Genomic DNA, 27,949 nt, shown 5'->3' with positions numbered 1-27,949 from the left:
CTGAATGTCTGACTCCTATAGTAAGGGGATGAGGTGGCCCTGTTATGCTGTGGAGGGTGTTTTCCTGGTATGGTCGTTGCAAAATCAATACAAATGTGTTTTGAGTTGTAATCTTTAACATATGATGAAACATTTCTATCCTGATGGGAGTAGTCTTTTCCATGATAACAATGCCCCCACCATTAGGGCATGAGAGGTGGCTTGATGGGCTACTGGCTTACTAAGAATTAGAACAATACAACAGGTAAGTTTCATTCACTCTTTATTTTTTTTCTTGTATTAATCATTCATACTCCAGCATTTATTTTGCAATATTTACACTTTGCTTTTCTTATCATAGGTTTTGATGCTCTCTCTCTCCCATACCAGCACCTATGATCATCTCTTTCCCACCCTCCCCTCATAGGTAAGAAAACCATGTCAAGGAAGGCTCTTATCCACAGACAGTTGGAGGAGATACTGCTTTCAGCATGGATGGGAAACAATGATGGAAAAAACACATTGAAAGAAGGGAAAAACTGAAATGGTGATTTACTGGTCATAGCTGTTTGCTACATTGTTCACATGGCTTCAGACACTGCACACCATGGATCAGAGCCTTTAAATCAGCCAACATTCTTCTCCTCCAAAGACAATCATGATAATGTGTCCACCAGGAGGAAGGTCTGTCACAGAGGAACTACAACACCTTTTAACCCCACAGTAACAAAATCATGGTCAAATCAGACACAGTTCATTCGACAGAGCACGTTGAGAGAAACGGTAATGAATCGAGTTATGACTTTTAATTCAATTTCTTATTTACTGTTTAAAATCAAATCCTTTCTTTTAATAACACAAAAACAAAATGAAATCACTATAAGTGACTTAGTGATTACACAAAATGTTTCAGTGTTTTCCCAAGTCACTGTGCCAACAGAGCCAGCAATGTCATTTGCACTTGAACAGTTCTGCTGCTGAAAGAGGGGTGGACATGAGGCCAGGGTCACAAATGTTGAGAGCTGCATTAGGTGGATAAAGGCTCAGTGCAGATCAGGATTAGATCAGTAGCAGACCAGTAGTGGGACAGACAATATGTAAAAAAAAAAGTATTGTTTGCCTCACAGAAGAGCAAGCGTAAAAGGACTTTGACTTGCTATTAAAATGTATTACATTACACACTCAGATAAAAGTCTACCATCAAATTCCTTTTCCAAAGAAAAGATGAGCTCAGCTTAAAATTAGCTTAACTTCTGTACACAATGAAAAAAAGACGCTGTATTTAACAATACTGTCTTTGTAAACCAACTGTACCAAATGGAAAAAAGGTATAATTACTACAACATAAATGTACAAAAGGAAATATGGGTAAATTACTCTATAATAATGTCAAGAAAAACCTATAAGTGTAACTACATTTCATAATAAAAAGCAATCAAGAAGCTATCGTACCAGGAGTACCATCATCAATCATCACCAGAGTTAAAGGGATGATGTGATTTCCACAGAGGACCCGAATAATACCCTAAACTGGGAGCATGTTGGTAGTATACACAGTAAACAGATTCTCTTTCCCACAAATACACACACACACACACACACTTGTACTTCTATCTTTGTGAGGACCCTCATTGACATAATACCTAGCCCCTTATCCTAACCCTAACCTGAACCCTGAAACCAAGTCTTAACCCTCAAACAGTCCTTTAAACATGTGAGGAGTGGCCAAAATGTCCCCATAAAACTCAAAACTGGTCCTCACAAAAATAGAAGTACTCAAGCACACACACAGACACACATGTGTCATAACACTGTGATAAGTGGTCATTTGCAGACCCAACCGACTGGGCAGCGTGTTATCAGTCGGTGGATGTGGAGATAAGAAAAAGAGAGGTGTTACAGATGTTGCTGAGGTAAGAATACTGGTCACCTTAGTGATTAGTCAGATTAAAGGCCCCATATTGTGAAACAGGACAATTTATCTAAAGGAATTAAACGTCCAGATTGGACGAACACGCTCACTATACTCGCTATACTGAAAACAGGAGTTAAATCCACAGCCTCCCTTTTCAGATCTTTTTAGCCATGGCAACCAATCAGGAGTAATCATATAGGTTTTTGTTTTGGCAACCAGTTTTAATTATTTCAGCTCATTTTGGAGAAATCATGTGTTGCCCATCATTTAGCATGGCAGACATGTCTATATACTATGACACTCAGGGGCCTCGGCTGCCATTGCCATGGAGAAGTGGCCAGTGAGAGTTGGTGGTGGTTTTGTCTTTACAGATGAGAACAAAACATGGCAGCATAGTTGCAGAATCCACCCACAATTAAACAAGATTCTAAATGTGAACAGATTTAAGATGTAGATTATGTTTTCAGTTTTATCAATACCGTCCTCTTTAATTCTTACCTGCTGTTATTAGCTTATGTGTTGGAATATAAGCTCAGTGATTATATTTTTCTTGCCAAATCGTACCATGGGAGTACATCTTGTTTTTATGTCCACAAGCTTCTCTAATTTTTTTGCAGTGATGATATAATGTAGAAAATTTTATGCCAATCGAAGCCATAGAATAGCAAGTCACGTAACTCTGTCTATGGGAAAAATAAATGGGATTCATAGACCAGGGGCAGCTCAAATAACTGCTCCCACTTGGCAACTCTAGCCAAGTGTCTAGCTCTATGCATCTTGGGTAATCAGATCACTAGTAGACAGCTCTAAGTACTCTCTATTTAAACGAACACATACATCATTCACATTTGTAAGGACCAAATGTGATGTTCTTCTTGTTTTTGGTTTAGTTTTCTTTCATGTGTTCAATAGAACACAGTTGTTTTTAACCAGCAAGAGACAGCAATGTTCTTCACTGTCGTGTTACAGGCAAACCAAATTGGCCAAGATGTTTGACACAGTCGTCAAATATATTGATGCTCGCTTTTTGAAATTTTCAGATGTTGTGGTCAAAGCCAGCTTACATGATGTGAGGACCAGATGAATGAGTACCACTGATGCAGACTACATCAGTTAAGTAGGAAGATCTCAGATCAGATCTCATTGAGTGTCAATGTGTTCTCAATGTGTCTTGGGTGCATTTATACCTGTACCTTGAGCTGTGCACTTGTGATCAGATTATCCAAGCTGCGGGTATGAACAGGGCCTCTATTGACTCTTAAGGTGATAAATTTCAAGTCCTCAAGTATCTGAAAGAGAATTCTGAGTCTCCATTAAATGTCTTGATTACACATAGAGAGAGGGATATAAAAGCATGTGTAGGCAAATATGGGACCTTCAAAACTGTCTGTTTAATCACAGATTTTGCTTCAGTTTCACTTGCGCTAAAGTCCTTGTCTACTGGTAGGCCTTAATTTTTGAGGGTGACAATTTAATAGTAAATGGTGTTGCAATTCCAGTGTCCTGGAATTTCTGCCCAAATCATTTATTAATATCCACTAACAAGTTTTGACACTCTACCACACAGGATCAAGTTTGATTTGAAATTTGAGGGTGTTTTTCTCTTTAGTAGCACTGTGTTTGTGCAGACCAGGACATGACCTCTGACCTTCAGCTCTACCTCTCTTGTCCTCTCCACACTCCCCAGCCTTTCAACGCTCTGTTCAGTCTGAGGGGCTTTCTCTCTGTAAGACTAGTCCCAGCTGCTTGGTTCATTGGTCTTGGGTTTTAGCACAGGCGGTGAAGCTTGTTCAACTACAACATAACACTGAGGCCTTAACGTAAATCCTCAATACTTAATTATAGCTAATCCCTCAATATGCACATCTTAATCAGATTTTTAATCACATTCTCACTTTTTCTCACTAGTGTTGCATTGCTGATAGGATACAACAGCATCTACATCCATTGAAACCATGGGAACCATTAAAGGGTATAAAATAAAATAAAGATATATATGTAAATACTGGTACCTGTGTATCTAAGGTTAACTTATACCACAGTGGGTAAATAGTAAGACTCCAAAGAGGCCCAAATGACAAGGCCTGGGTTTGGTCTTTTGTCATTCAACATACAGAGCCTAGGTCATATACACCTATCAAGTCAAAAGTAAGAGGTAAAGTATGGAATGACATTAAATGAGGATTATAGTAATGACAAAAAGTAACACAGGAGGATAACTCAAAGGTAACATTTTGATTTGTTCCAGTAGCTTGCAGTCTGAGGTGTAGTTCATCAAAGAAACCACAAGAGGGAGCAACAGCACTAATCTTCAACCACACACAGGCAGCTGGTTTGAACAAAGCAAGCAGTTTTTCTGTCCTTCCATCACTCTTTGTTCGTTGTGTTTTCACTGATAGCATAAGTACCTGAACAGTACCGTACAAGTTAATTTTACTCTACTCCTATCCTAAGCTACGTTCATTCACCATCTCTCTCTTTCTGCTATATTATTCCTGTTCCCCTCCCTCCAGTAACCTCTCCCACTGCTCCAACGTCTTCCTCTTTGTCCTTCCACTCCCAGTTTTTATTGAGCTGCTCTAACATTTTACCATCTTTTTATGTTACCCTTACTCTCAGTAAAGTAAACTTGTTTTTGTCCTAAATATTAGTACCAATTCATTCTCACTTTTCGACATTTAGTACCTAGCTGTTTAGTAGCTGAAACCACGAGTGCCATCATTTCTCCTCCTACTTTCTTATCCTCCTCTTCTTTTGCATTGCTTTTCTTTCTGTAGTGCTGCTTCCTCAAAGCCCCACTTTTGTTGATGTGCTTGCTTGAAAACGGTGATGTCTGGACAAACTTGCATTAACAGGCGAACCCAGCAGTGATTGAATCAGTATCTTGAAAAGTGGTTACCTCTGCAAAACAAAATCAGTATCTTCTATATCCCGAAAAGTCCCCTTGCACCCCTTATAAGTGCTGGCAGAGAGAGTCCCTTTCAGTCCAGGACCTCCTATGTTCCTCCTTCTACTTCTGTTATTTTCATGGTTAGGTCCACTTCTCTTCCTTTACTTCTTATTCACCCTTCCACTCTCCACTGCTCTCGCTGATGTCTCCTCTTTCTCTGCTGGTCTTTGATCCTTTCACTTTTCCATCAGTCCATCATCCTCTGTGATGCCCTGAGCTCGAAGCTCTTCCAGAACGTTGTCGAGGTGTCCAGGGTCGGGGAAGCCGTGGCCCGTCAGGTTGGAGCCAAACTCTGTCTTATGGTGGACCTTGAAGAGAAGGAAAAAGTTGTCTTTAGTTTCAGTAACAACAAATCTGATATGCATGTATCACAAACTATAGTCAGCCAAACTCAAATTCTTGTGTTAGAGTCTCCTGTTATTGAGTATGTACCTCATTCCAGATGACAGTGTCAGATTCTCCCGTAGTGCTCGAAGTACCAACTGAAAAGATCAACCTGCGGTCCCACGCTACTAGGAGCAGTCTCAGCACCTGAAAACAGGTTAGGGTTAAGGATGAAAGGTAAATGTCAAAAATACCTTTAAATTATTGTATTAACTATGGATTTACATAGGTTGAGGGGGGTATGTCAAAGGTAGATTGTATTTACCTTGCGTCCTTTGTCGCTGTCTGGGAGGTAGCAGTGTCGGGGAAAGCCTCTGGCAGTGAAGGGCTTCCCTGGGTTTGGATGCTCTAGTCCCTGAAAGGAGAGTTGGAGGATTAACATTAGTAACAATTAACAATGTAATAACACATCTGAGTATAAAACAAAAACTACTGTTAGCCCAGTTCTTTTCAAGTACCTGAATGCCTGGTGGTATGTTGTAGATGATGCGTATGGTTTTGCAGTCAGGGTGCCCTGGTAGAGAATGAGGGATGACGTGGTATTCCATCTTCCCTGCCGGTTGGTTGCCTGTCTTTACGCCATAGATGGTTTTACAAGTGGGACACTGAAGACTGAAAAGAGATGCAAAAATTGATTGATTATAGAGCTCAATACTTGAAGAGGGAATGGAGAGGAGTGTTATCTGTCTCTAACCTACCTGCCGTCCTTGTTGCCATTGTTATACATGGCCACCAGACACTGGAAATGGTACTGGTGTCCACACTGTGCTAGTCGCCCAACTGACTCTGCCCTAGAAACAGGCCCTACCCCTGGACCTTTGTATCCAGATGGACCCCCCAATGGCTCCATACAGATGGTACAGTCCTAGAGAAGACAAGGAAAGAGAAAGAAAAAGAAAACCCATAATGAAAACTTTATCCCTCCATATCTTTACTGTTATTATGAGTCACAAGTTAGCACTACAAAAGATATACACACAAACACAGGTCATACCTCCTCTGGTGGACTTTTAACTTTCTGTAGGTATTTCTTTACCACCTCCTCTGGAGTTTTACCTGCAAAGAGGAGAGGAGTGATGAATGAAATGAACTGCATTAAAAAATCTAGGATGTTAACCTGTGTGTGTCACCTGTTGGTGAATTTCTAGAGTAGTAAAGTAGAGAGGCTGACAATAAATGGAGAGACTAACTGCTAAAGTCTGTCTTTCATCAGGCTCCAGGTAACGTCAATGATTTGAAAATATTGGCATTTCAAGGAGAGAAAATTTTAATGCTTACCCTTGCGAACTTGTTTCTTAGTGGTCTTCCTGCAACAGTGGCCAAATCCTGGCACTGGTTTGATGTCACTTTTGCTAACAGGCGGAGGGTGCAGCACGAGTTTAGGAGGCCTAGTTAGACACACGGGCAGAGCGGCGGCACTCATCAGGATTCCTGTGATCCCTGAAATACCAAAAAGGTGAAAAATAGTCTTTGTTAGAAGAGTTAAATTCCATGTTTTTAGGCTCAAATTATAGATTCTTCCTCTCTGGTGTCTTATAAATTTCTGACTTTGCATATCTGTGACTGGTAGCAGCCCTGTGTATGTTCCTACCAGCCAGTGCAGGGTGAACAGGACTGGATCCATTGAGGTTCTTCACTGGGACGGTGGGAACACTGCAACAGAAGACACAAACTGTTTAGTTAAGTGTATTTCTACAGTGATTGTCAGATCACACACTAGAGGTTACTTTAAGGTAATCAGGAAACTCTGCCTAATACTCACTTTGAAAAACTGATGACTGTCATTCTTACAGTCTGCAGTCACAGTTAAGAATGTGACAATCCACAAAAAGACAAAGAAAAAAATGAAGTAAATGATATTAGTTGACTAAATAAGTATACTGTCAAACAACTATTTGTTTTCACAGAAACTTCCTTTTCTCTTTCCCCTTTCTGTTATGTATCTATCCCACTAGCTCTCCTTTTTATCTGTTTGTATCTCCTTGTCTAACAGCATACTACTTTGTTTGCCGAATGGAGAGTGTATGAATAACTACGCCGGGCTGTTGTGTGTTTATGAGAGCTAATCCATGGAGTTTCCATCTGCTCAGTGAGCTCAATGAGATGGACGTCATACAGCTGCTTGGTGCGGATTAACTGTCTCATCACAAAGCTCATCATCATCATCATCATCATCATCATCATCTATAATTGACAAACACGTATCACACATACAGACTCACATCATAGAGTTGTATGGGATTTTAAAGATCAACTCTTTACTATTTAGGTCCATACAAAACAGTACCTCCTTTGAGCTAGAACCTGCAATCTGAGGATACCAGCAATGACTTCTACAGGCCTTCACTCTGCATATACAAATGCAATAACTCATATTAATATACAAATGTAGATAGTGTTACAGGCTTCAAAGGAGGGCAGAGTGTGGTGATGATCTGTTGTTTCCTGTGGTTGGTTTAGTTTTAACAGCCTTTCTTTCACTGCAGTAAGCTGCTTTCACTTAACCTCTCTCAGCAACACATGACAATGTGCTAGTGACTCACTGGTGTGTGTGTGTGTGTGTGTGTGTGTGTGTGTGAAATCAGGTGTTACTTCACAAGTAAACATACAGAGTGAGGGGTAGACAACAGAAATCCCTGATGACAGATGTCATCATACTGGCCCAAAACAGTTTCCAAAACACACAAAAAATGTAAGTTCTATCACGTCACATAGACAAAGAGACCAATGCGGGAGGTTTACCTTTTCTGTCTAAATCTAAGATATATTACTTGAGTAGATTACCACAGACAATAAGATCCTGACAGTGAAGTGTGATTGTCTTACCATCCCACAGGAATCCAGCAGAACCTATAACTACTTTTTCAGCATGACAAAGTTACATTGACAACACTAGCCAGATGGTATAGGTCAATCTCAGAGTGGATCAGAAAACAGCTATATAAAAACCAAACAGTGAGAATACATTGATGACTATGGCTACTATCACACCTTAATCACATCAAATTTCCATCTACGTTGATCAGATTAGTCTGAGTCTGTCGTGTGCAGCCAAAGTAGTTTAAGATCTTAAACTTGTCATAAAGATTTATTTATGACAACATAAGACAGACAGCCTCCTCTGTTATAAATAGGCTGCCTGCGGATGATGAATGAGAAACACCTATACTATATCTGCACAGGATCAAGTCAATGAGTGACAATGACAGTGATCTCATACACACGCACTAATTACTTGTTAACAGTCACTGGATCTATTAATAATTAATAGGCTGCTGTGTTAGCAGGGAAGTCTTTACGATATGAGGTAGGGAAGAGAGAGGGAAGTCTGATCATGGATAAGCTTCATGTCGCTCATTAACACACTTTCTAGCTGCCCCACTGATGTGCTGATGACACACACAAATACACACAGGGTAGTTACTGTGTGGACAAACACTCGGGAACCATCAGCACTGTCCACTTATAATAAAAAAATAGTTTGCTTAACTAATCATTTATCAATGAACTTTTTTATTAAATTACCATTTATATATTTATTTGTATATGTCATCTTTGGTTTGAAACGGAGAATGAGACCAGTGAGGAAGAAAACAAGCCTGAGACCTTTAAAAAAGGAAGATCCCGTCCCTGCCTGGGGGTAAAGCCTGAATGGACTTCAGTCTCTTGACCCCCAGCGACCTCAGACCCACCCTCCTACCCTCCGCCTGCTTCCCACCAGATCACACACTCCCTCTGCTTTGTCTCACACACTCCCTCCAACCCTGATCCCTCTGCTCCTTCTATTCCCCTGGGCCCAGATGGACATCAGCTGGACTAGCTTATGCACCACACAATAACACACTCCCACACATTCTCACACACATATTGTCATACACACATAAAGCTGCACCTACAGCCTCACACATATTCTTATCCTTCTTATAGACACACACACTAGTTTATGATTTTCAGGCAGACGTTCTGTGCTTTGGTGAAAAATATAATGTGTAACAATGTGCAATAGCTTGATGTGGCAGAGAGTGATAGACAGGTTTGCTGTTGTGGACAATGTGAGACATTTCATAAAATCCTTCTCAATTTTAAATTCAAGTTCTGAGAAAAAAGGGGATTTGTTGAGTAAACACTGACAGAGCTAACTAACTTGACTAATACATTGTTCAAAGGCAGGTCAAAATTGGCTGTGGATGTTCAGAAATATTTATTATGTAAATGTTTTTGGCACTCCAGGAAGCTGATCTAACTATCGGAATTGACCTGCATGAAACTCACCAAACACAACCTTGTTAAAAAAAATATACTGCGGGAAAGAAACACTATCCTGGATGTATCCTTGTCTGTCATCTGATGTCTGAAACTGCCGCCTGTCAGCATTATGAACTTTAATTCCTACTTGATTTGTATATTATTAAAGGTGTCCTTGTGGCCCTGTAATAAAGATGCTCCCAGATAAAGTCCAGCCAGGAGCTTTCTCCTTCCTTCCTTATTTTTTGCCTGATGTCCAGTAAAGGCATAAAATGCACAATAACAAACTCAGTGAACTTGTACAATGTGCAAAAACCAGAGTCACACATGGACATCACTGATTGGATATAGTACTCACAAACCCACAAATCAAATTTTCTCAGCCACCAGCAAAGCAAACACAGTAAAGACAGTGAGTTCCTCCTAGGAACTATTTGTCAAAGTCAATTTTTGAGGCATGAGTTACAAGTGTTACCTGACCTCATAGACCAATCGCATTCTTTTCATTTCTGTACAAGATTCAAGGACTTCAATGGTCAATGCATGTTTTCCCTGAATTTGTGAAAAATCGACAGATAAGATTTATCCCTGCCTGTTATAAGCTCCCCCTATGCACCACACATAGCTGGCATTGGTGAGCTTAACAGGTGCCAACACATTCTCACTGCACATTTCTGCTCCTTTGTTCTTATAGGTTTCCCTCAACACACTGGTTTTTCCTCCACTCATTCATTTCCTTTGTCTCGTTCCCATAATCCTCAACTGGAGAGAGTAAGAGAGAGAGAGACCCATTCTTCACCGCAGCTCCCTTTAGGTCGTCAATATTTACTTTTTCTATGTGTGAGGGAGAAGGACGATGTGTGTGTGGTGTGTGTGTGTGTTTGTTAAATGCCTTCACAGCTGGGCATTACTTTGTCTGAGGTCCAGTGAGTGTGTCACCTCCTTTTCTCTCTCCCTGGGGTTGGCCTGATTTCTTGCACCATTGTGTGATCAATCTTTGACAGTTTGCTGACTCGTTTCTTTGTCTTGTACCCCACCCTCCCCACCATTCCCATCAGCCCTTGTCTTGGGTGCTGTCTGACTAGGAGACTGTCTACTCACACATACCCCTCCCTCCTCAGGACAGTGTTTGTCTGAGGGTAGCGACAATGCTGACTGGACTAGTACCATTGTCTAACCCATCCCCACATGTAAAATATTCACATGGTACCTGAAAAATATTCATATTATGAATGAAGCAGAGCCATCCATATGAGGAGGTACTCCACCACATGGCACCCGCACCAAGCAGTCCAACCACCCTGATAAATGCTGTTAGGGTAAACTCAGAAGTAAGGCAGTAACATAAACTCTACAAGCTAACTACTAATAGGAGTGAGAGCAGGAGAGATGAACATGGTAAGAACTTATTTAAATCAAGAAAGATTTAAAAATACAGAGGAGCAAAGGAAAGAAAAAGCAGGAAAAGAATATAAATAAGAGAGAGAACAGAGAGAGGGGGAAGGAGAGGAGAGCAGAAAGAAGTGAAAACTAGTGGAGGCTCAACATTGTGCTGCTAATGTGGCCCAGACTTGGGTAATCCAACAAAGGTTGCTGTGGAGACCAACAATGAAGCTCTGAGGGCCCAGACTGCCGAGACGCGACAGGAGAGGAGGGGGCAGGGAAGTAGAGGAGGGGGCAGGGAAGGAGAGGAGGGGGCAGAGAACAAGCAACAGGGTTGAGGGAAAGGGGGGACTACTAAAAAATCCACACCTCAAAACAATCTGATCTCTCTTTCAGTTTGATCACTTTCTGTGCAGGGGGACGGCCTATACACAAGAGAAGTGAAACTAACACCTGCTTCCCATCAAATGGGAATGATGAAATGTCTTTAATCACTGTAATCAATGCTGTATGACATCATGGAGAGTTGGAAAATGTCACTATGAAATCTAGCTTTTCTCTCCTATTGTAGAAGTTGACCTGTGACTGGAAGCTGATTAAAATTAGCCTCTGTGAGTAATGAGCAACATTTTCCTCTCCATGGTATGACTGTGAAGCATGAGTAAGTTGGAAACAGCAAGTGTAATAAGTCAGCACTTCCTGGTTAATGCAGGGAGTTGACATGAGTCTGAAGTCATGTTAGCAGTTCTATTAGGCTCTACTTTGTGCTAGATGCTGATGCTAGCATAGCACCATCCTCAAGTACAGAATGTTAACCATGTTCTCCATATATTAGTTTACAGTGTTTGGATGCTAATGCACAAGCTGACGGGAATGTGATTAGTTTTGTGGGTATTTGGTCATAAAGTATTGGACCAATTGAAATTTTGATAATGGCACTAGATAAAAATATATGACAAAAGTAACACGAAGGGATTTAGTTGTAAAGTTTAAATACTGATAAAAGAGAGAAGACAGGAAAGGAGAGGAGGAGGTTAAGGGCAAGAGAATGATAAGAAAAGGAGCAGGAGTTCAAGGATACGTGGGGGAATAGAACCAGAGAGCGCTAGGGAACATATCAAGTCTGAGAGGAGAGTGGTGGTGGGGGAGGAGAGCAGTTAAGGTTTGCAGTTACTTATAATCATTCTCAAATTCATTACGCCCTGCAGCAGGCCAACAGTGTCAGTTGACTCAGTGTGTTTCTGAATGTGTCCTTTATCTGGAGTGTTTCCAGTTTACTACTAACCTCAAGTAACACAAAGACCACGCAACTGGTGTTAACCCTTTACCGGGCAAGTGACTATATATGGTAACTTCGCAGACATCCAAATGGCGTCACTACGTGGCCCAGTGAGAATCTATCTATCTATCTATATATATATATATATATATATATATATATATATATATATATATGTATATGCCTGAGCCACAGCTGCTAGTTCTAGTTATATTTATATATAATTTGTTATTTATGTTATATATAGATATATGTGTGTTATTTATGTTCAATGGAACATGTTAAAAATAATGTTCCTTTAACTTTATATGTGTTTTTCTATTTTCTTTATATATACACCTTTTAGAATTAGACAGGCAAGGAACCACATATGGTAACTTCAATGACCTTGATTTTCCTAATGAAAATTGAATATTTTCAAAAATGTCACAAAAGTAAAAAAGTCTTGTTGTGCCCTGCTATGACACTCTAGGGTTGAAATTTAGAATTTCCAAGTATTTCAATGAATGCCCGATAAAGGGTTAAGAAGACCCTCGAATATGCCGCCTTTGTTTGTTTACAAAGAATCACACAAAGCTGGCTTAATGCTGCCCCGGTGTGTGATTTTATACAGCATACCAGCATTGCAGAATCAGAGGAGTGTGACACAGCAGCTTCGGCGACAGTTGTCTGCTCCACTGTGCCAGCTCACCCTTTTATACAGACATCAATTCAGCTCTGTGACTACCTCTGGTGCTGGCTTACAGGTGGGGCGGTGAGGCAACCCCAGTCCACCTCCATACCTTTTATACACAACAGCAAGGCGGAGTAACAGCACAATATTTGTGCCTTGAAAAGGCTGTGTCTACTGGCTACACAAGATCACAGACTTGAATTGAGCAGAACTTTGACAGCCTTTGCAAATGGACCTAATTGTTTGAGTGAGGGTTATGAGTGAATTTGTTTTTACAGCAGTAGTAGTAAAAATCTGATAACCTCTGCGGCCCTAAAGTGCACCCTCTTCTTCCTAAGATAATGTAAATAAGAATAAAAGGCTTTTATTGAGGCCACTTGGTATGGTGTGTGTCTTCTTCCACAGTCAGAGGTTGTGGTGTGTTCATGTTTCATTCACTCACCCTGATGCTATAAGCGCTCTGGACTGGGCCATTGCAATTCTCTGTAATGCTGGTCTGCTCAGCCCAGCTAGGCTTGATCTCTGTGGCAACGGGGCATGGCACACTGATGATGCAGCGGACGATGGCGTGCGTTGTGGCTTCATCACCACCGGCGACGGAGATGGCACAGGAGAAGGGGGCGTGGTCACACTGCTGGCAGGGGTAATTAACGTGGCAGTTGGCACTGATTCGTTGGCTGAAGATGAGGAGTGCTTGGCTGGAATGGACGGCGGGTTCAGATTCGGGTTAGATGATGGAGGTTGTGGAGGTGGGAGGGATGGTGGAGGTGGCCGGTTGGAAGACGAGGAGATACCCAGAGAAGACGTACCAGCTGTGAGGGCAGCCAGCGACTGAGCAAAGAGCTGGGCATTCCTTCTCGGAGAGGCAGTGTTTTTGGAGATAGCGAGGCCGTGTGGCAGCGTCTGATAGTAGTTGGAGTTGGAGTTGGAGTTCTGCTGCTGTCCTCGTCCCAGAGTGGCTGATTTAGATGGACTTAGAGGTTTGGAGGCAATGGGTGCTGAGTTCTTGGGCCGCTGCATGGTTAGTGAGCGTCTACTTAGAGTCTGTATCCCTGCTGCTCCTCCCCCTGCTCCGCCTGTATTGGTCTTCACACTAAGGACCAGCATGCACTGCTGGCAGGAACATGGCTGGCCCAGTCCAGTAGCTGTTATGCCTCCATTAGGGTAGACAGAGCTTCCAATCCCCATGCTAGCTCCAGACACTCCAACACCCAGAAAGGCTCCTGTCAACCCTCCACCTGCTCCTACACCTCCACCTTTGGGTACAGGGAGAGGACCAGACACTAATGGGTAGGCCATATCAGCATGCCTCTGGATCCTCCGACACCTCTGGCTCTGTCTGTTCACCTGTGGATGGACAGAAAAAGAGATGTTTAAAATGTTTTGATGCTGCAGCTCGAAAGCTAAATATCATCTACTTGGTAAAAGAACTGAAGGTATGGAGTTGATTCTATCACTGATATCCATGAAAAGAACTGAAACAAACCTGTGTCATGTTCTGAAAATCAATGAGGTAGCAGAAGCCAAGTGGTGTCAGGTCGAGGCAGGGTTGCTGGCGGTTGTGGGCATTCTCAATGGCAATGGCCACCTCCATGTCATAGGGCGTCCATGTACCTGCATCGTTTTCCCACTCCCACTGCCAACCCTGACCTGGGGCTGAGGCTGGGTCATAAAAACTCCTCCGCACCGGACGGATGGTTCCTGAAAAACACAGAAGAGGAAAATTAAAAGTGTGCCTTGGTTAATTTCTTTGTCCTAATAAATTATAAGTTACTGTTACCTGACCAGCACATTTCTACAATAATTAACAAAAAGCACTTCTGCTGAATAAAAGACACGTGGTTATAGAAGCTAAGCAAAGCCATTAAGGGGAAGCTATAACAATTAAACTACAGGTGTTTTGTATACAACAGAATTAATATTTCACAGCAAAAATGGCAATTCAATAATATCAAACTGAACCAGTCATTAACATAGCAATGCAAAAAAACACAAAACAAACAAACAAAAAAAAAAGGTTATATACAGAACAAACAAAAAGGTCAAAGGAAGGAATGCAGTGGTCTTAGGTCTAGGTTAAGGAATTATGAAGAGGATCACAGGGGGTTAAGAGCTATATCCTGCACAAGCTAGAGACTTTGGACCAACAAAATGACATCATGTACAGTAGAAGCCTGCACACTTCTGCACACCAGCTAAAATCACCAGACTCTCACAAAAAATCTCAGCAAGAAACTATATGAATTATGCTCCTATTCATCAACAATTACTATTTCCCAGTTCTTCACGTCCAGCTGTTAAATGAGCAGAAAACAAAGCTGTAGAACATGTCTGTGACATCAAATCAAGATTTGTTTTTACATATTATGTTACCCATTCTCTGCATCATATAGAATGTTATAGAATGGACTAACATACTGGAGATTGAATCTGGGATTTGGGTTAGCTCCTTGCTAAGATGGCCAAAGGTTCAGATGTACATAGAGCTTGCCAGCATTCAAACATATACTGTATGTTTACATTCAGTGACTGATAAATGAATCTGTAGAGCAATTCTGAAATAAGAGTGGATTTTGTAGTGTGATATAAAACAGAAAATGACAACATTACATTACACGTCTCCCAGAATAACGTCTAAACTTTGCGGCTCACAATAAACCATGATGTGAATTTCAATACTTAACAGATGTTAAGCTACATATTTATTTACACATTTATTTACGTACAGGTCTAATTTAAAATGTTGCAAAAAATGTGAGTTAGTTGGGTTTCTATAACCTAAGCAAACAGCCTTCCTGCAGGAGGAACAGACACATGGAGGGAGTCTGAAAAGGCACTTGAAAATATGCTTATGCAACAACTAATGGCCACAGAGCCATGATGCAGCCTTTCTAACTAGATGCATGATTTTCATTAAAATACTTGTATGAATAGGTAAACATATCCACCAATATAGTGTCACAAAGGGACACTATTTTGCAGAGTGGTGAGTGAAATAACTCTCTTCTCTGTTTCACATTCATATAGTCATATACTTATGTTTTCACTTTCAGTCCAATATATCTCTGACAAAGGCACAGCTAAACAATCTAACCACAACTGAATAAATAATTAAAAACACAAATAACCAGAACACAACAATGTCTCTCTGTCTCGCAGTGGGACAGAGGGACGGGAGGAGGATCCCTAAACCAACCAACCAGAAACTACCACTGTCTCCAGGGGTAACATTCTATTCAGTCAATGCCAGGACAAGGATTGGAAGGGTGTGTGTGTGTGTGTGTGTGTGTGTGTGTGTACGCCTATGTGTGTGATTAAAGGTGAGTGAAAGGCAAGTACAAAGAGGTGATATTGGCAGAGGGGCATGGGCACACAGACATCAAAAGGAAGGGGTTCAATGGATGGGGGGCTGCATTAGGTTGGTGGGGATAGAGAGAGACAGGGACAGAGTGAGATATCACCCACTGTATTGTTTATGTACACCAGATTATTTCCTGCAGTAATGGTCTAAAAAGAAGATAGAGCCAATAGAGCACTGTGACACTTTGAGTATACACTACAGCAAAAGAAAAGGAGTAATGCAGAAAGGTGTGACTGAATGACTTCACTGCAGCAGGGAGCACTTGACCCCACTGCTCACTATGTGAAATGTGTTTTTGGGACACAACCAAGGTGTATGGTAAAGGGTGCACCACACTCAGTGACACACACTTAAAATTGTGAGGTATGAGAGGAAAAATAAAATAAATTAATTAATAAAGAGGAGCTCCAAAATGTTGTCCTCAGAGAACTAGCTAACCTCATGGACTTGTTGTGTGGTCAAAACAGCTGAAAACCACTGTCTACTGCAATAAAGGTGTCCACTCCAAGAAGACAAAACCACATGGATGCACTTTCATAACCCTCTCCATTATGGTAATAATAAAAGGCATAATGCACAGTGTAATTGTACCCAAAAGGGATATTCTCTTTGTGCATGTATGAATACAGGAAGAGCCATAATGAGAAAGGGAGATGTGCATTCTAGCATGACTGTCAAATAGCATCTATGTATTTTGTGTGCAGCTAAAGCTTTAGTTGTGCTCTCTGCTGGACACTTGGAATCAGAGCAAGGTTATCACAAAGAGGACAACAAGCATTTTTCTCTGATCACAGCATCAACACTTGGCATCAGGATACTCTGTATGTACTGTATATGTGCACATTGTGATAGTGCAGTTAAGATGGTTTAGTGATGACTAGCCCAGCACGGCCTGGCTAGTGAGTAATCATTTCAGCAGACAGAGGGTAAAGGGCTAGTTGGCCAGGTGGCTTGAGTTTGCAAGCTAGTTATCTTATTAAGCCAAATTATTAGTTCCCCTTAGAGTACACATCCCATTGTTAGTTGACTGTTTGGTTATGGTCATTAGCTGATATCAATTTTCATTACAAACTCCATAATTTGACTAAACATATTATTGTGTAAGCGATACAGTTCCCTTAAATTAAGGTGTGTTTGTTTTTTAACAATTGCAACCAGAAATGTACAAGACAGGACATATTAATGTAAAGAAAACGGTCACTACTTTATGGTGGACTAACTATAATGGTGACACTGTTTTAGCGTTTCCCTCTAAGTTGATGGGTCAATGCATCCATTGAGAAGACCCCAGACTGACTAACAAAACGCGAGTTGACTCATTACACTTCATTCTTTATCAGCCTCACAGTAAGTTAGTAACCACAAGAGACTACGTGTGTGTGTTTGTGTAATTTTGTGTTCATGTGAATGCAGGCATGTTAGGGTGTGCCCCAAGTCTACAGAAACCAACACTTCTTAGATTAAAAAAACAGGTGTTTGTGGATCTGATGGTTACAGTATAGGAATGTGTTTCTGAGTTACACAAAAACTGTGTTGTAAATAGCAAACAATAAGTAGCGAAAAGCCTTAATCCTGCTTCTCTCTCACAGCATACCCCTTCTGCATGTTTCGTCTCTCAGATCCTGAACACTACATGGCCTGCTGCTACTTTCACATGTCAATCACAGCTGGAATCAAGTGCAACATGTCTGGGTGTGGCTGCTCTGGATTTGTGCACTGAACTGTGTGTTTGTGTGCAGGGTTTAAAAAATGAACGATGGTCTATGTTTAATCCACCTAAAAGAAAATAGTTGTTCCTTCATAAAACTAAGACAATACACATTTGAGCTAAATTAATTGTGCGACATCTGAAAAATAAAACAACCGTCACAACAAGACCTAAAGGCAAAGGCACACTGCTAAGGCAGTGTGTGAAGTGCATGTGAGAGGGAGAGAGGACAAAGAGGCCTGGGGCAGGTGGAGAAAGAAACAGGCCATCTGGTCGTTATTGTTCTCTCTGCCACTGACCCCTCCCCTGCACGCACACGCACAGGCGCACACACACACACACACGGCTGCAGACCGACCAGCAGGCGAGCACACGTTAGGTTTGGGTCCTGCTTCATGCATGGCAGGAAGTTGTTTGTGCTTCTCATGAAATTGTCAAGATCAGTGACTCTGTGGGATGAGCCAGCACTTTCACCTCCTTTTTGTTCTGCCAATTCTAGACATTCCCTCCACACTGTATTAAATTTTTGTGTTATTTCGTTCACGACTCCAACATTTGGTTAGAAAGCATAAACATTGCCTTATCCTAATGTTGATCTATGCATTGTTCACCTGCTGTAACCCCACAGCCCTCATGTCTGATATGTCAAAGTCAGAAAAATGCCTGAAGGTCTTTCCCAACACCATTCAACTAAGAGTTTTGAGTTTGAGTTTTCTCACATTATCTCTGAGATAAAAATTAATAGATGCTAACAGGCTATCTGAAGATCCATACATTTCCCCGATTGTTTGCTATTACTGTACTGTCACATTTAAATATGTGAATAAAAATTGATGTTAAAAATAACAGAACAACTCTGAAACAATCTCCAGTTTCATGCTCCGCAGGAGGATGTCATTCGATGCCTCAATTATGTTACAAGTTATGATCTCACATTTAAACATGTCTAAGCCAGGGAAAACATTAGAAACAAAGCTACTGACAAAACAACACCATCACAGTTGACCATCACAGACAGAAGGCACGCAACAACAGTTCAACCGTCCCTTATTTTGACTGGATTCACTATCAGCCAACATTTCACAAATCACTGACTTTTGCTAATAGCATCAAAATGCACACAACATAATGTCAAGCTAAAATGATTAATCTATAAAGTGAGGATTTGATTTTGAACAGTTGGACATAGATGCAATTTTGAAGTCAATTTTGGATCTGGGAAATTTTAACAGGCTTTTTGAGAGTCTATACACAAAAGAATGTATCAGTTAATTAAGAAATTAATCAGTAGTTAAACCAATAATGAAAATAATTTGCATTGCAGCACATTGTGATTTATATGCTATGGCCAGATGCCACACCAGCTGAGAGACAGCGCTCCCTCCCACCATAATTAAAACAAAAAAATTAAAGAATATCTTTTCAAAAGAGTTCAGTGACCCAACAACCTTTATGTTGGATTTTCCTTTTATTTGTCACCCATTTCCACATATAATTCTATCAAAGCTAATAAAGCTTAAAATCAAAGAAATACCCTTTGTTGGAAAGACCATACCCATGCCAAACTTTGTATTTTCATGCAAATGTCAAGAATCGCAGCATTCTGGCCTTTTTCCTTTGGGCAGCATGACGTCTAGCTGTTATCACAGTTCTGATGGTGATGACAGTGTAGGGAGAGGCACTAAACAGACTTCTACCACACACACACACACTATCATCCTGGGTTCTTCAGAGTCTTAAATCACAACAAAACTTTGTGACCTCATGACTTTGTGACTCTGCATCCACCCATCAGAGAAGTAGCAAGATTTCCTCACCATCTCTGCCATGTCGCTTTCCATCTCTCACCCCTAAACTTGACAAGTCCCAGTTTGACCCTAGAATGATATCTGTTCCAACGTGAACCCCGCCCAGGGAAAATGAGCTCAAACTGCTGCTATATTCCTAACAACAACTTAGTGCACTTCTCCAAAAATATTACTTAACCTCTAGCTCCACTTCTCCACTGAGCGTCCACAAACAGCACTGAGAACCCTTGAGCAGAGGGGATGAGGGACGGATGACGAAATGACAAAACTGGTATAATAGTATAAATCCTAAAACGAAACTGATGCCCTTGAAAAGGTCATGAGAAGACAACATTATGACAAATTTTCACACCAAATATGGGAACTGATACTGAGATAAAAAGACTTTAATGGAACAGAAAGTCAAAGACAGAGCAGTTCAGAGGAAGCTGCATTAAATGACAGTGGCATTGTTTGCGGGATATGGAGACTGAAGCAAAAGGGATGAGCTCACAGATTATCTAGAAGGTCAAGCTAACGTGGAGTAACCAAGACAAAACTTCTTTCACACACTCATTTCACTTCCTTGTTTATTTTTCTTTTTCATCGCTTCCTCTGTTCTCTCATTTCTCTCTTTTGATTTGTTTATCTTGGTATCTTATCCTCCTGCTGTTTAATGTCATATTTTCCTTTCCTGTCACTTTCTCTTCCTTACCCCTTTATCTCTTACTAACACTAACACTGCGTAAGTATATTTACACATTTTTATCTCTCTGCTTGCTTACCCCTCTTTCTACCAAACCATAAGAACCACATTTCATTTAAAAATCCATAAAATAGGATGTATTTCCATTACTTGGGTTGAAGTAAACAAATCTACTTGCTGAACATAAAAAAAAGGAAAATCCACTCACAAATCTGAGTCTGTGAAAAGCTGAGCTGGGTTATAATTTAGGAGCAGAAAAGCTGTGACCAGTCTGGTTTAATTGAAGTTATAGCTAATAGTATTGTAATAGATATGGGTACTCAATTTAGCGTCTTATTTTGATGTCTGGCATAAATATTTCTGTCTTCATATGCTTTCATATACTATACGTCTGCTGCTAGTGTGTGTAATGTGGAGCAGGCAGTGAGTGATGTCCCCCCCAGAGGCCTCACAGTAACAGTAACATGACACGCAGAGTTTCACAACAACAGCTCAGAGAGAAAAAAAACTGTGTTATGACCCCTCCATCTCTTTCATCTTCCTTTCTCTGGGTTTCCTTCCCACTGTTTTCTGGTGATGCTCTCCCTGGACATCAGTCACTCATCATACATATTATAACGTCCCTCACCAAGGAACCGCGCTGGTCAGACGTCAGCTGGTTTCAACACAACTTTCTTTGCTAACCCAACGCTAACATAATGTATATTATACAGTCTGTCACAATATAATCATTTGTAAGACATGCCTTTATTTTGAAATTTCCCAGCACATCTTCCTCCACCTGAGCGTGCACACTTCCCAACAAAATGCAGGCAGCACCTGGCAAACAGCTAGAAAAAAGTCAGTGAAGATATTGTCTCTGGAGAATAAATCAGCGGTCTGGAAACATTTTGGATCAAAATCGTATCATAGCAGACTTTGTGATATTGGCAAACATCGAATCATTGTCCATTGAAGGCGATATAATATCGTATCATGATAAAACTTGTGATTTACACCCCTAAAAGTTAGGTAACTAAAATGTTTTGCTTTCTTAATTTTTTGATTAAGTGGTGAAATTAAGATTAGTCAACTTTGCCCTGAAGCTTTGTGCGTATGTGCTACCTTTTTACCTTAAGGTATCCAACATACATTTTGTGTATAGATTTATATGAATTTGGTTTAGCACCATAAACAAATATACTGGGAAGACGCACTCCTTTCAAAGATCTAACTATCATGCCCACGCAGGCCACCCCTCAAGACAATGATAGGGGAAACAACATGAAAATCTTTGTGCCTTTCCTCCATTCTCCCTTTTCAATTTTTTCATCAAGTCTTGTCATCTTTTTCTCACTGTGACTTTTATCTTTCTCCTGACCTCAGCTTTTTTCAGCATCTTGATTTTAAGCTCTCATCTCTTCTTATTTAATCTCCCTGCAGTAATATTCTTTCTCACTCTTTAACTTTCTGTTGCCCTCTCCACACTTTTGTTACCCTGTCACCTCCGACTCTGTCGTGCCGCCTCCTCACTTGTGCTCTCTCAGTCTTTGTCTCTACTTTGTCTCACCTTGAAAGAGTCCCATCCCCTGAGTTTTGGGTTCAGAGTCAATTTTCAGCTTCAGAGAGTGTGACAGAGAAAGAGATAGAGAGAGGTAGATCAGACAGACCATGGGAAGAGCAATATAAAAAAAGAGGCCTCAAGACAAACAAAGAAAGGACCTTCACAGACAAAGTTAAAGACATTAAAATCTCACCCATAGCTCTGCCCTGAGGCTGTGTGTGTGTGCTACTTTTTGGAATGTTGGATTTATATGACTTTAACATAACAAACAAATATACTGGGCACATGCTTTCAGAGACCTAATAATTATGTCCATGCGCTCAAATATACATTAAATGAGTGTGATTTATTTTATAACAAGCAATTTTTTTTCCCATTTTCCTTTTTTTTTTCTTTTTTGAAATTGACAGTAAAATGAAGATCATCAGCTCCTAGAATTCAAGTTAGACAGCTGACCTTTTGTAAATTTCAAACTCATTTGCACTGTCTGGAAAACATGTACTCTTTAACTGGAGCCTGTCCTCCACTGCAGTGCTAAAAATCTTAAGGAACCATAAGCCTTAGTCTTAAGGAATTATTTTAAACACTATCACGTTAGCAGAGGTTTTACAATAGCCAGGTCACTGCAGAACATGTAAACTCATTCTGTAATTCCTTATCCTGGTTTGGCACTATAACGTAGATTGTTAACCATGTAGAGGGTGTAGTCAGGGTGAATGTTTGGTCCCACTCCCTTCCCCCTACCCCACCCCCTCGTCTCTGGGGAGTCCCCCAGCCAAACCCTACCCCCCTTTACTGTGACCCTAACACCCCGGGGCACTGTGGGGGTCTGGGAATGTGTCTCCTTCAGCAGGACCAGCTGGAATGAGAGGAGGAACATGCTACAAGAGCAGGAAAAAAGATTTTTCAAACGCCCCTCAAAGACAAGGATGACAAGTTGTCAAAAAAATTCAATTACGTAAGCTTATTTTCATCTTTAAAAATCACGCCCATCTCTTGGGGGTTAAAGTCCAAGTAGACTTGAATTCAGTCAGTTAAACATTCATATGGGACAATACAATAGTCTGCTCAATATTAGGTTTTTGTTTCATATATATGTTTAGGGGGGAATTATTTCTTTAGTGCTGTAAGCAATTGCAAATGAAGAGAACTGAGTAAGGCTCTAAAGCTATAAGTAATATCAGATACCACTATGTTTTTATCTACAGGAAACCCAGTTTGTTTCTCTCTCAGACAAACAATTGTATGCAAGCATGAACGTGTTCAGAGTAAGTAATACTCATGGCTAGGGGTGTAACAATTCAATCAACTCATTTGGTACAATACTCGATACATCCATCCATCCATTATCCATCCATTATCTATACAAGGATTGCGAGGGGACTGGAAGCCTATCCCAGCTGACAGAGGCAGGGTCCACCCTGTACGGATCACCAGTCCATCGCAGGGCCAACATATACAGACAAACAGCCATTCACACTCACATTCACACCAATTTAGCTAAGGACTGGAGGTGTTGCGTTTTGTCAGCTTAATACCTGTGCTATCTGTGGTGACAGTGCTGAGAGTGTCTGCAAGGCCGTAGCTCTGCTGGGAGGCCCATGGTAAGGACCCCCCCCCTCCTCTGACCACAACTGACAGTGCTGTGAGAGTTTATAGGAACACTGACTGAGAGACAAATAGGTACTCCAATCTTCCTTTCATATACGACTGTTTACTGACAGACCTGTTCATCATATTACATGCAGTGTGAACACAGGCTCAAAATCGGGTGTCATTCTCATAGACTCCACTGCCCCATCTGCATGCAAAACCCAGGCAGACCCTCTGAGCCTGTCTGACAGCCTAAAAGCCCCGTGTGCAGTGCAGTCACATCCCACCTGTTGATTATTGTTTTCAAGTGGGAGAAACCTGTAACCTGCAAAACATTCTTCTTGATATTGCTTTGACATATTTAACGAGGCCTGAGATTTAATTGCATTTAATAAAATCAAATATCAAATCCCCCTTTTTGAATCTGTATCATTTTGAATGTCTTACCAAACTTATTTTAAGCATTTTTACACATCATGCAAAATGTCAAATTAATCCAATTAATTCAATAATTCACTCAGCCTTCAATAAACTACATTGATGTGTGTGTGAATAACTGCCTACGTCACACTGTAAAACCCAATGTGTTTCATGTTATTTTGCCACTTAATGGCCACTTCAGTGAACCTGCAACAACCCCTCCCCTCTGCCTCTAAGGTCTGTTCTGCTTCTCAGAACCATCAGACTGTCACCTTGTATGTGTGTGTGTGTGTGTCTCAGCTACAATGGAGTAACTCGCATCTGTTCTACAAAATCCAACAATGGTGGAGTGAAAGAAAGAAAGAGTGAGGGAGGGAGGGAGAGGGACAGAATACAGACTCCCCAATTATCTCCTTCTGCAACACCCCCCACAACACATGCATATCTTTCTATCCCTACTAAGTTAAAAGCCAAAACTGAGAGACCATAGGGACTTTTGCCTATTAACGAAACTGAACACTTGTACAAGAGAGGGGGAGAAGAGTGGCTAAAGGCCGAGAGACCCCAGGCAGAGAAGGTGGGGAGAGTGACAGAGGGAGGACAGCTGAAGGGAACTCTGCACACAGCATCATGGTCTCTGTTTCTTTTCTTCATGTTATGTGTGTGTAGCTGCTATGTGCCTGTGAGAGTGTTTATGTGAGCTTATGTAGAGCTTGTGGGGCTAAAGAATGCTGCTAACTCAGCAATGCAATGGTCATTTACAGGTGCCCCAGATCGTCAGTTGAGGCTGCTGAATCTCAACCCACCACACATTCTCTTACTCTCTCTTTTTCGCTGTCTGTCTGAATGACATCATTTCCACCTAAGTTTTAAACCATGGAAAAGAGTAGGACCGATATAAAATTTGCATCAAGTACGTGGACAGACCAACACTTTATCTGACACAATTACAAATACATTTCAGTACATCAGAGATTTTTCAAACTAAAAAAGTGATACTGTGCTCTCTTGTGCTTTTCCATGTCATGACATGCATACAACTAGTGTTGTAATCATAGATGCCAAGTGAGCTTTTGACCCATTTTACACACAAGTACATCTTATAATACATGTTAGTTTGTGAGCCTTTTTTAACCTGGATGAATTATAAATAATAATAATATAATAATAATAAATATTTTCTTGCTCATTAAAAACTATCCATCCACTGTGTTGTATTGCTGCTGTGAACAGATGAGATGATTTCTGACGATATTATGATTTTGTTTACATTTGTGACACTAATGTGGCCAATATGTGCAATTATTAAGACCTTCTTTTAACTAGAACTTAATTTTTTGGTGAAAACAATTATGGATTGGGTCTTTTGCAAATTAGCCTATGCAATCACTCTTTGCTGACTGTGTAGACAAAAGCACTGGTGCAGTTTCCTATAAAATCCCTGCCATTACGGTGTACCTACTCATATTGTTGGATTAGCACCGCAAACTCAAGTTGGGTTTTACTGTTTCATTCTCCCCACTCGCATTTTAGTCAAAAGTCAACACAGTTGTCCCCAGATATAGCTCTATATACTGTACATGAGTTGAAGAGACTAATCAAACTTCAGTATAGCTACACTGAGAATACCCTGACATGGTGCATTGCAGTCTATGCTTGGCCTATTAGGTTAGCCTTAGACCTGCAAGAGATGCAAAGTACTTCTAAGCCTAGGTCTGTGCAAACGACTAGATCAACTGGATCTAAAACAAGATCCTTTTTTTTTTTACATGAGACATCCATGCAGAGGAGGTTACACCCTTGTCAAGTAAGAGTCACACACAGGTGTCTTTTGGGGTCAACAATGTTTCAAGCCATGAGGATCACTAAAAAGTCACGACCATGATCAACAGCAACCAACTTAAATTTGTTAAAGAGAGAAAATTGTACAGCAGTGCACAACAGCTTTAGATACCATAATACCATTTTAGAGCCAGTCACAGCACTCTCCTGTTACACGGAAAGTTTCATGGGCCTGCATCCTAATTAAAAAGCTCCAACAAGATATTCTGCCACAGTGCATTCTTTCCACACAGTATCTTTTCCCTCTCCCTGTCTTACCTGTGTCCTGTCTGAACTGGTGCATGGACTGGAGATCTATGATGTATGGCGAGAGTCGGCTGTCCACCTGGCCGAGGACTACGCTCCCTCCACGGGGGTCGCTGCTCCGAATGGCCGCCTCTATTTGGTGGGAGACGGCGGGGCTGTAGGGCCGCCACCGGCCGTGTTCGTTCAGCCATTCCCACACCACCACGGCGGAAGCCAGGAGCATGTTGTTACTGTTGGCCCTGGAGAGGAAATAACGGATGAAATACCAAGAAAACACTTAGTTGTTAGCTAGAGGTATCGTTAAGCCCCCTCGGAGAGGAGTGACAAATCTGTTTGATTTGAAAATTAAGCCTGCCAAGTGGCTTTCGCACGAAAGACTTTTTATTTCGATATCCATTTTAATCTGGTCCTCTCTGAGTGCCGGGGTGTCTTTCACCCTCGTGATAAACTAATAAAGGCCGACTGTACCCCAAAGCTAAAACAAAGCCAGGTTTAATATCTTACATGGAGGCGCGGCTGAGCTAACGCCGAGAGAAAGCGAAACATTCTTCTACGAATATCCGAGCTCCTCGCATGGCCAAGAGGAGAGGGAAATCACGGCCTTTGTGCGACTGTCTTTGTTATAACACCGTACTGCGATGTCAAAATAGCCGCGAACTACACGGGCGACAGAGCGGCCTTAAAATCGTGGTTTCTGGTTAGCTACCCCTTGCAGAAACACTGATGGCTTCTCCGGCAAGTCGTTCATGTCCAACGACAGCCGTTTTCGTTTTGTGGGATTCCTGCCACGGTGGAAGAAATATCTTCAGCGTGAGGAAAACACATTTAAACGCGAACTCTTAAGGGGTTGTGTCTTGTGGAGCAGGAGCAACGTGTATCAGCATTTAAATCCCGATAGATTCAGCCACGGTAGGGTGTAGCAACAGCCAGTGTGTTTTTTATCCCGTAGTTTGGGGCGTTGCATACCGAAATGTTGAGAAAGTAGTGGCTTCCAACAGCGCAATCTCAGTAGTAACGACTCTCCAACCCGGGACAGATCAGAACAGGTTCAACTGGTTTGTATCCCGGAAACATTGAACGCAATACTGAAGATTTACTATACACAAATGTAACTAACAAACTGCCCAATGCGCATTTGAGCCCGAGGCCATGCCTTTGAACGTTATTATTAAGATTTTGTTATGGCTGAACGAATTCCACGTCTTCGTCATATTTCAACTTTTTACTACTGTCGTTATTGCAGTGTTGTTATTCAACTGCAGCAGCCTGTTAGTAATGAGCCTATATCCGAGCACTCGGTTATTCCACCCCTTCACATATCTTCTCAGTCGTTTCTGTCATAGCCGCTTTCACCGATGCACAGAAAGGGTAGGATCTGGTCACTCACCTGCTCAAATGAACTTCTGGGTCCGCTCCCTTACTCCAAGACTCTTGGAACAAAATCCAGGACCGTCACAGACCTCTTCGTGAATAAAATCTACATTTTCGGCTCCACCATGTTTTTCTCTCGCTCTCCCCCTTTACCTCAGGTGGTCGTACATAGCAAAATAACCTCTATCTCCCTGTAATACAAGGCGTAATCAAAACAGAGATGATCCACGTTTCCTCTGAGATGTTAAGGGTGGGACAATTATATGTCCACGACGAGTTGAGATAAACTCCGCCATATTGATCCCAATGCTATCCCTTTGCGTCCATCTTTACCTTGTCGTGGAAAAACTTGGTATGAGGTAACAGGGAACTGGGGGAACAGCACCCCCCGATTCCTTTCCCTCACCACGCCCAGAAAACCCCCATGGTAATTGAGGGGTCGACGACCAACAGAAAGATGGGTCTCCCAAAGTATTGAATGCCAGGGTCCCTCCTGTTAATTCTAGCACCATACAACACCGCCGACCTGTATTTAATATGCCTTGGTTTGACCTATTTTACATA

The 27,949-nt window shown here is 41.3% G+C and overlaps 1 protein-coding gene across 3 annotated transcripts; it reads right to left on the bottom strand.

The window, feature by feature from the left end:
• Window positions 1-245: 245 nt before the first annotated feature.
• LOC108900105 (E3 ubiquitin-protein ligase DTX1) lies at window positions 246-27,850 on the bottom strand. 3 transcript variants are annotated; one of them, XM_018700957.2, is made up of 12 exons: window positions 27,402-27,850; window positions 26,027-26,253; window positions 14,295-14,509; window positions 13,251-14,155; window positions 6,820-6,881; window positions 6,507-6,668; window positions 6,223-6,284; window positions 5,927-6,093; window positions 5,687-5,840; window positions 5,494-5,583; window positions 5,277-5,375; window positions 246-5,152 (listed from the first exon to the last, which is right to left on the bottom strand). In XM_018700957.2, the coding sequence occupies exons 2-12, from the start codon at window positions 26,235-26,237 to the stop codon at window positions 5,021-5,023; spliced, it is 2,259 nt and encodes a 752-aa protein (XP_018556473.1). In that variant the 5' UTR covers window positions 26,238-26,253; window positions 27,402-27,850; the 3' UTR covers window positions 246-5,020. The 3 variants fall into 3 exon arrangements, with proteins under 3 accessions (XP_018556473.1, XP_050926850.1, XP_018556472.1); XM_051070893.1 differs by lacking the exon at window positions 27,402-27,850 and adding an exon at window positions 26,981-27,075; XM_018700956.2 differs by lacking the exon at window positions 27,402-27,850 and adding an exon at window positions 26,519-26,972.
• Window positions 27,851-27,949: the final 99 nt, after the last annotated feature.

This window comes from Lates calcarifer, linkage group LG5 (assembly GCF_001640805.2).
Source record: "Lates calcarifer isolate ASB-BC8 linkage group LG5, TLL_Latcal_v3, whole genome shotgun sequence".
Taxonomy (NCBI): Eukaryota; Metazoa; Chordata; class Actinopteri; family Centropomidae; genus Lates; species Lates calcarifer.
The sequence above is the reverse complement of the archived record's forward strand: the minus strand, read 5'-3'. Positions and strand labels throughout refer to the sequence as shown.

What these genes read in the sequence shown, in the direction of transcription:
- LOC108900105 (XM_018700956.2), bottom strand. An exon ending in ATTTTCAGAACATGACACAG is followed by an intron (nt 14,156 to 14,294) that starts GTTTGTTTCAGT and finishes GTCCATCCACAG; the next exon opens with GTGAACAGACAGAGCCAGAG. An exon ending in ACAGCGACAAAGGACGCAAG is followed by an intron (nt 5,376 to 5,493) that starts GTAAATACAATC and finishes ACCTGTTTTCAG; the next exon opens with GTGCTGAGACTGCTCCTAGT.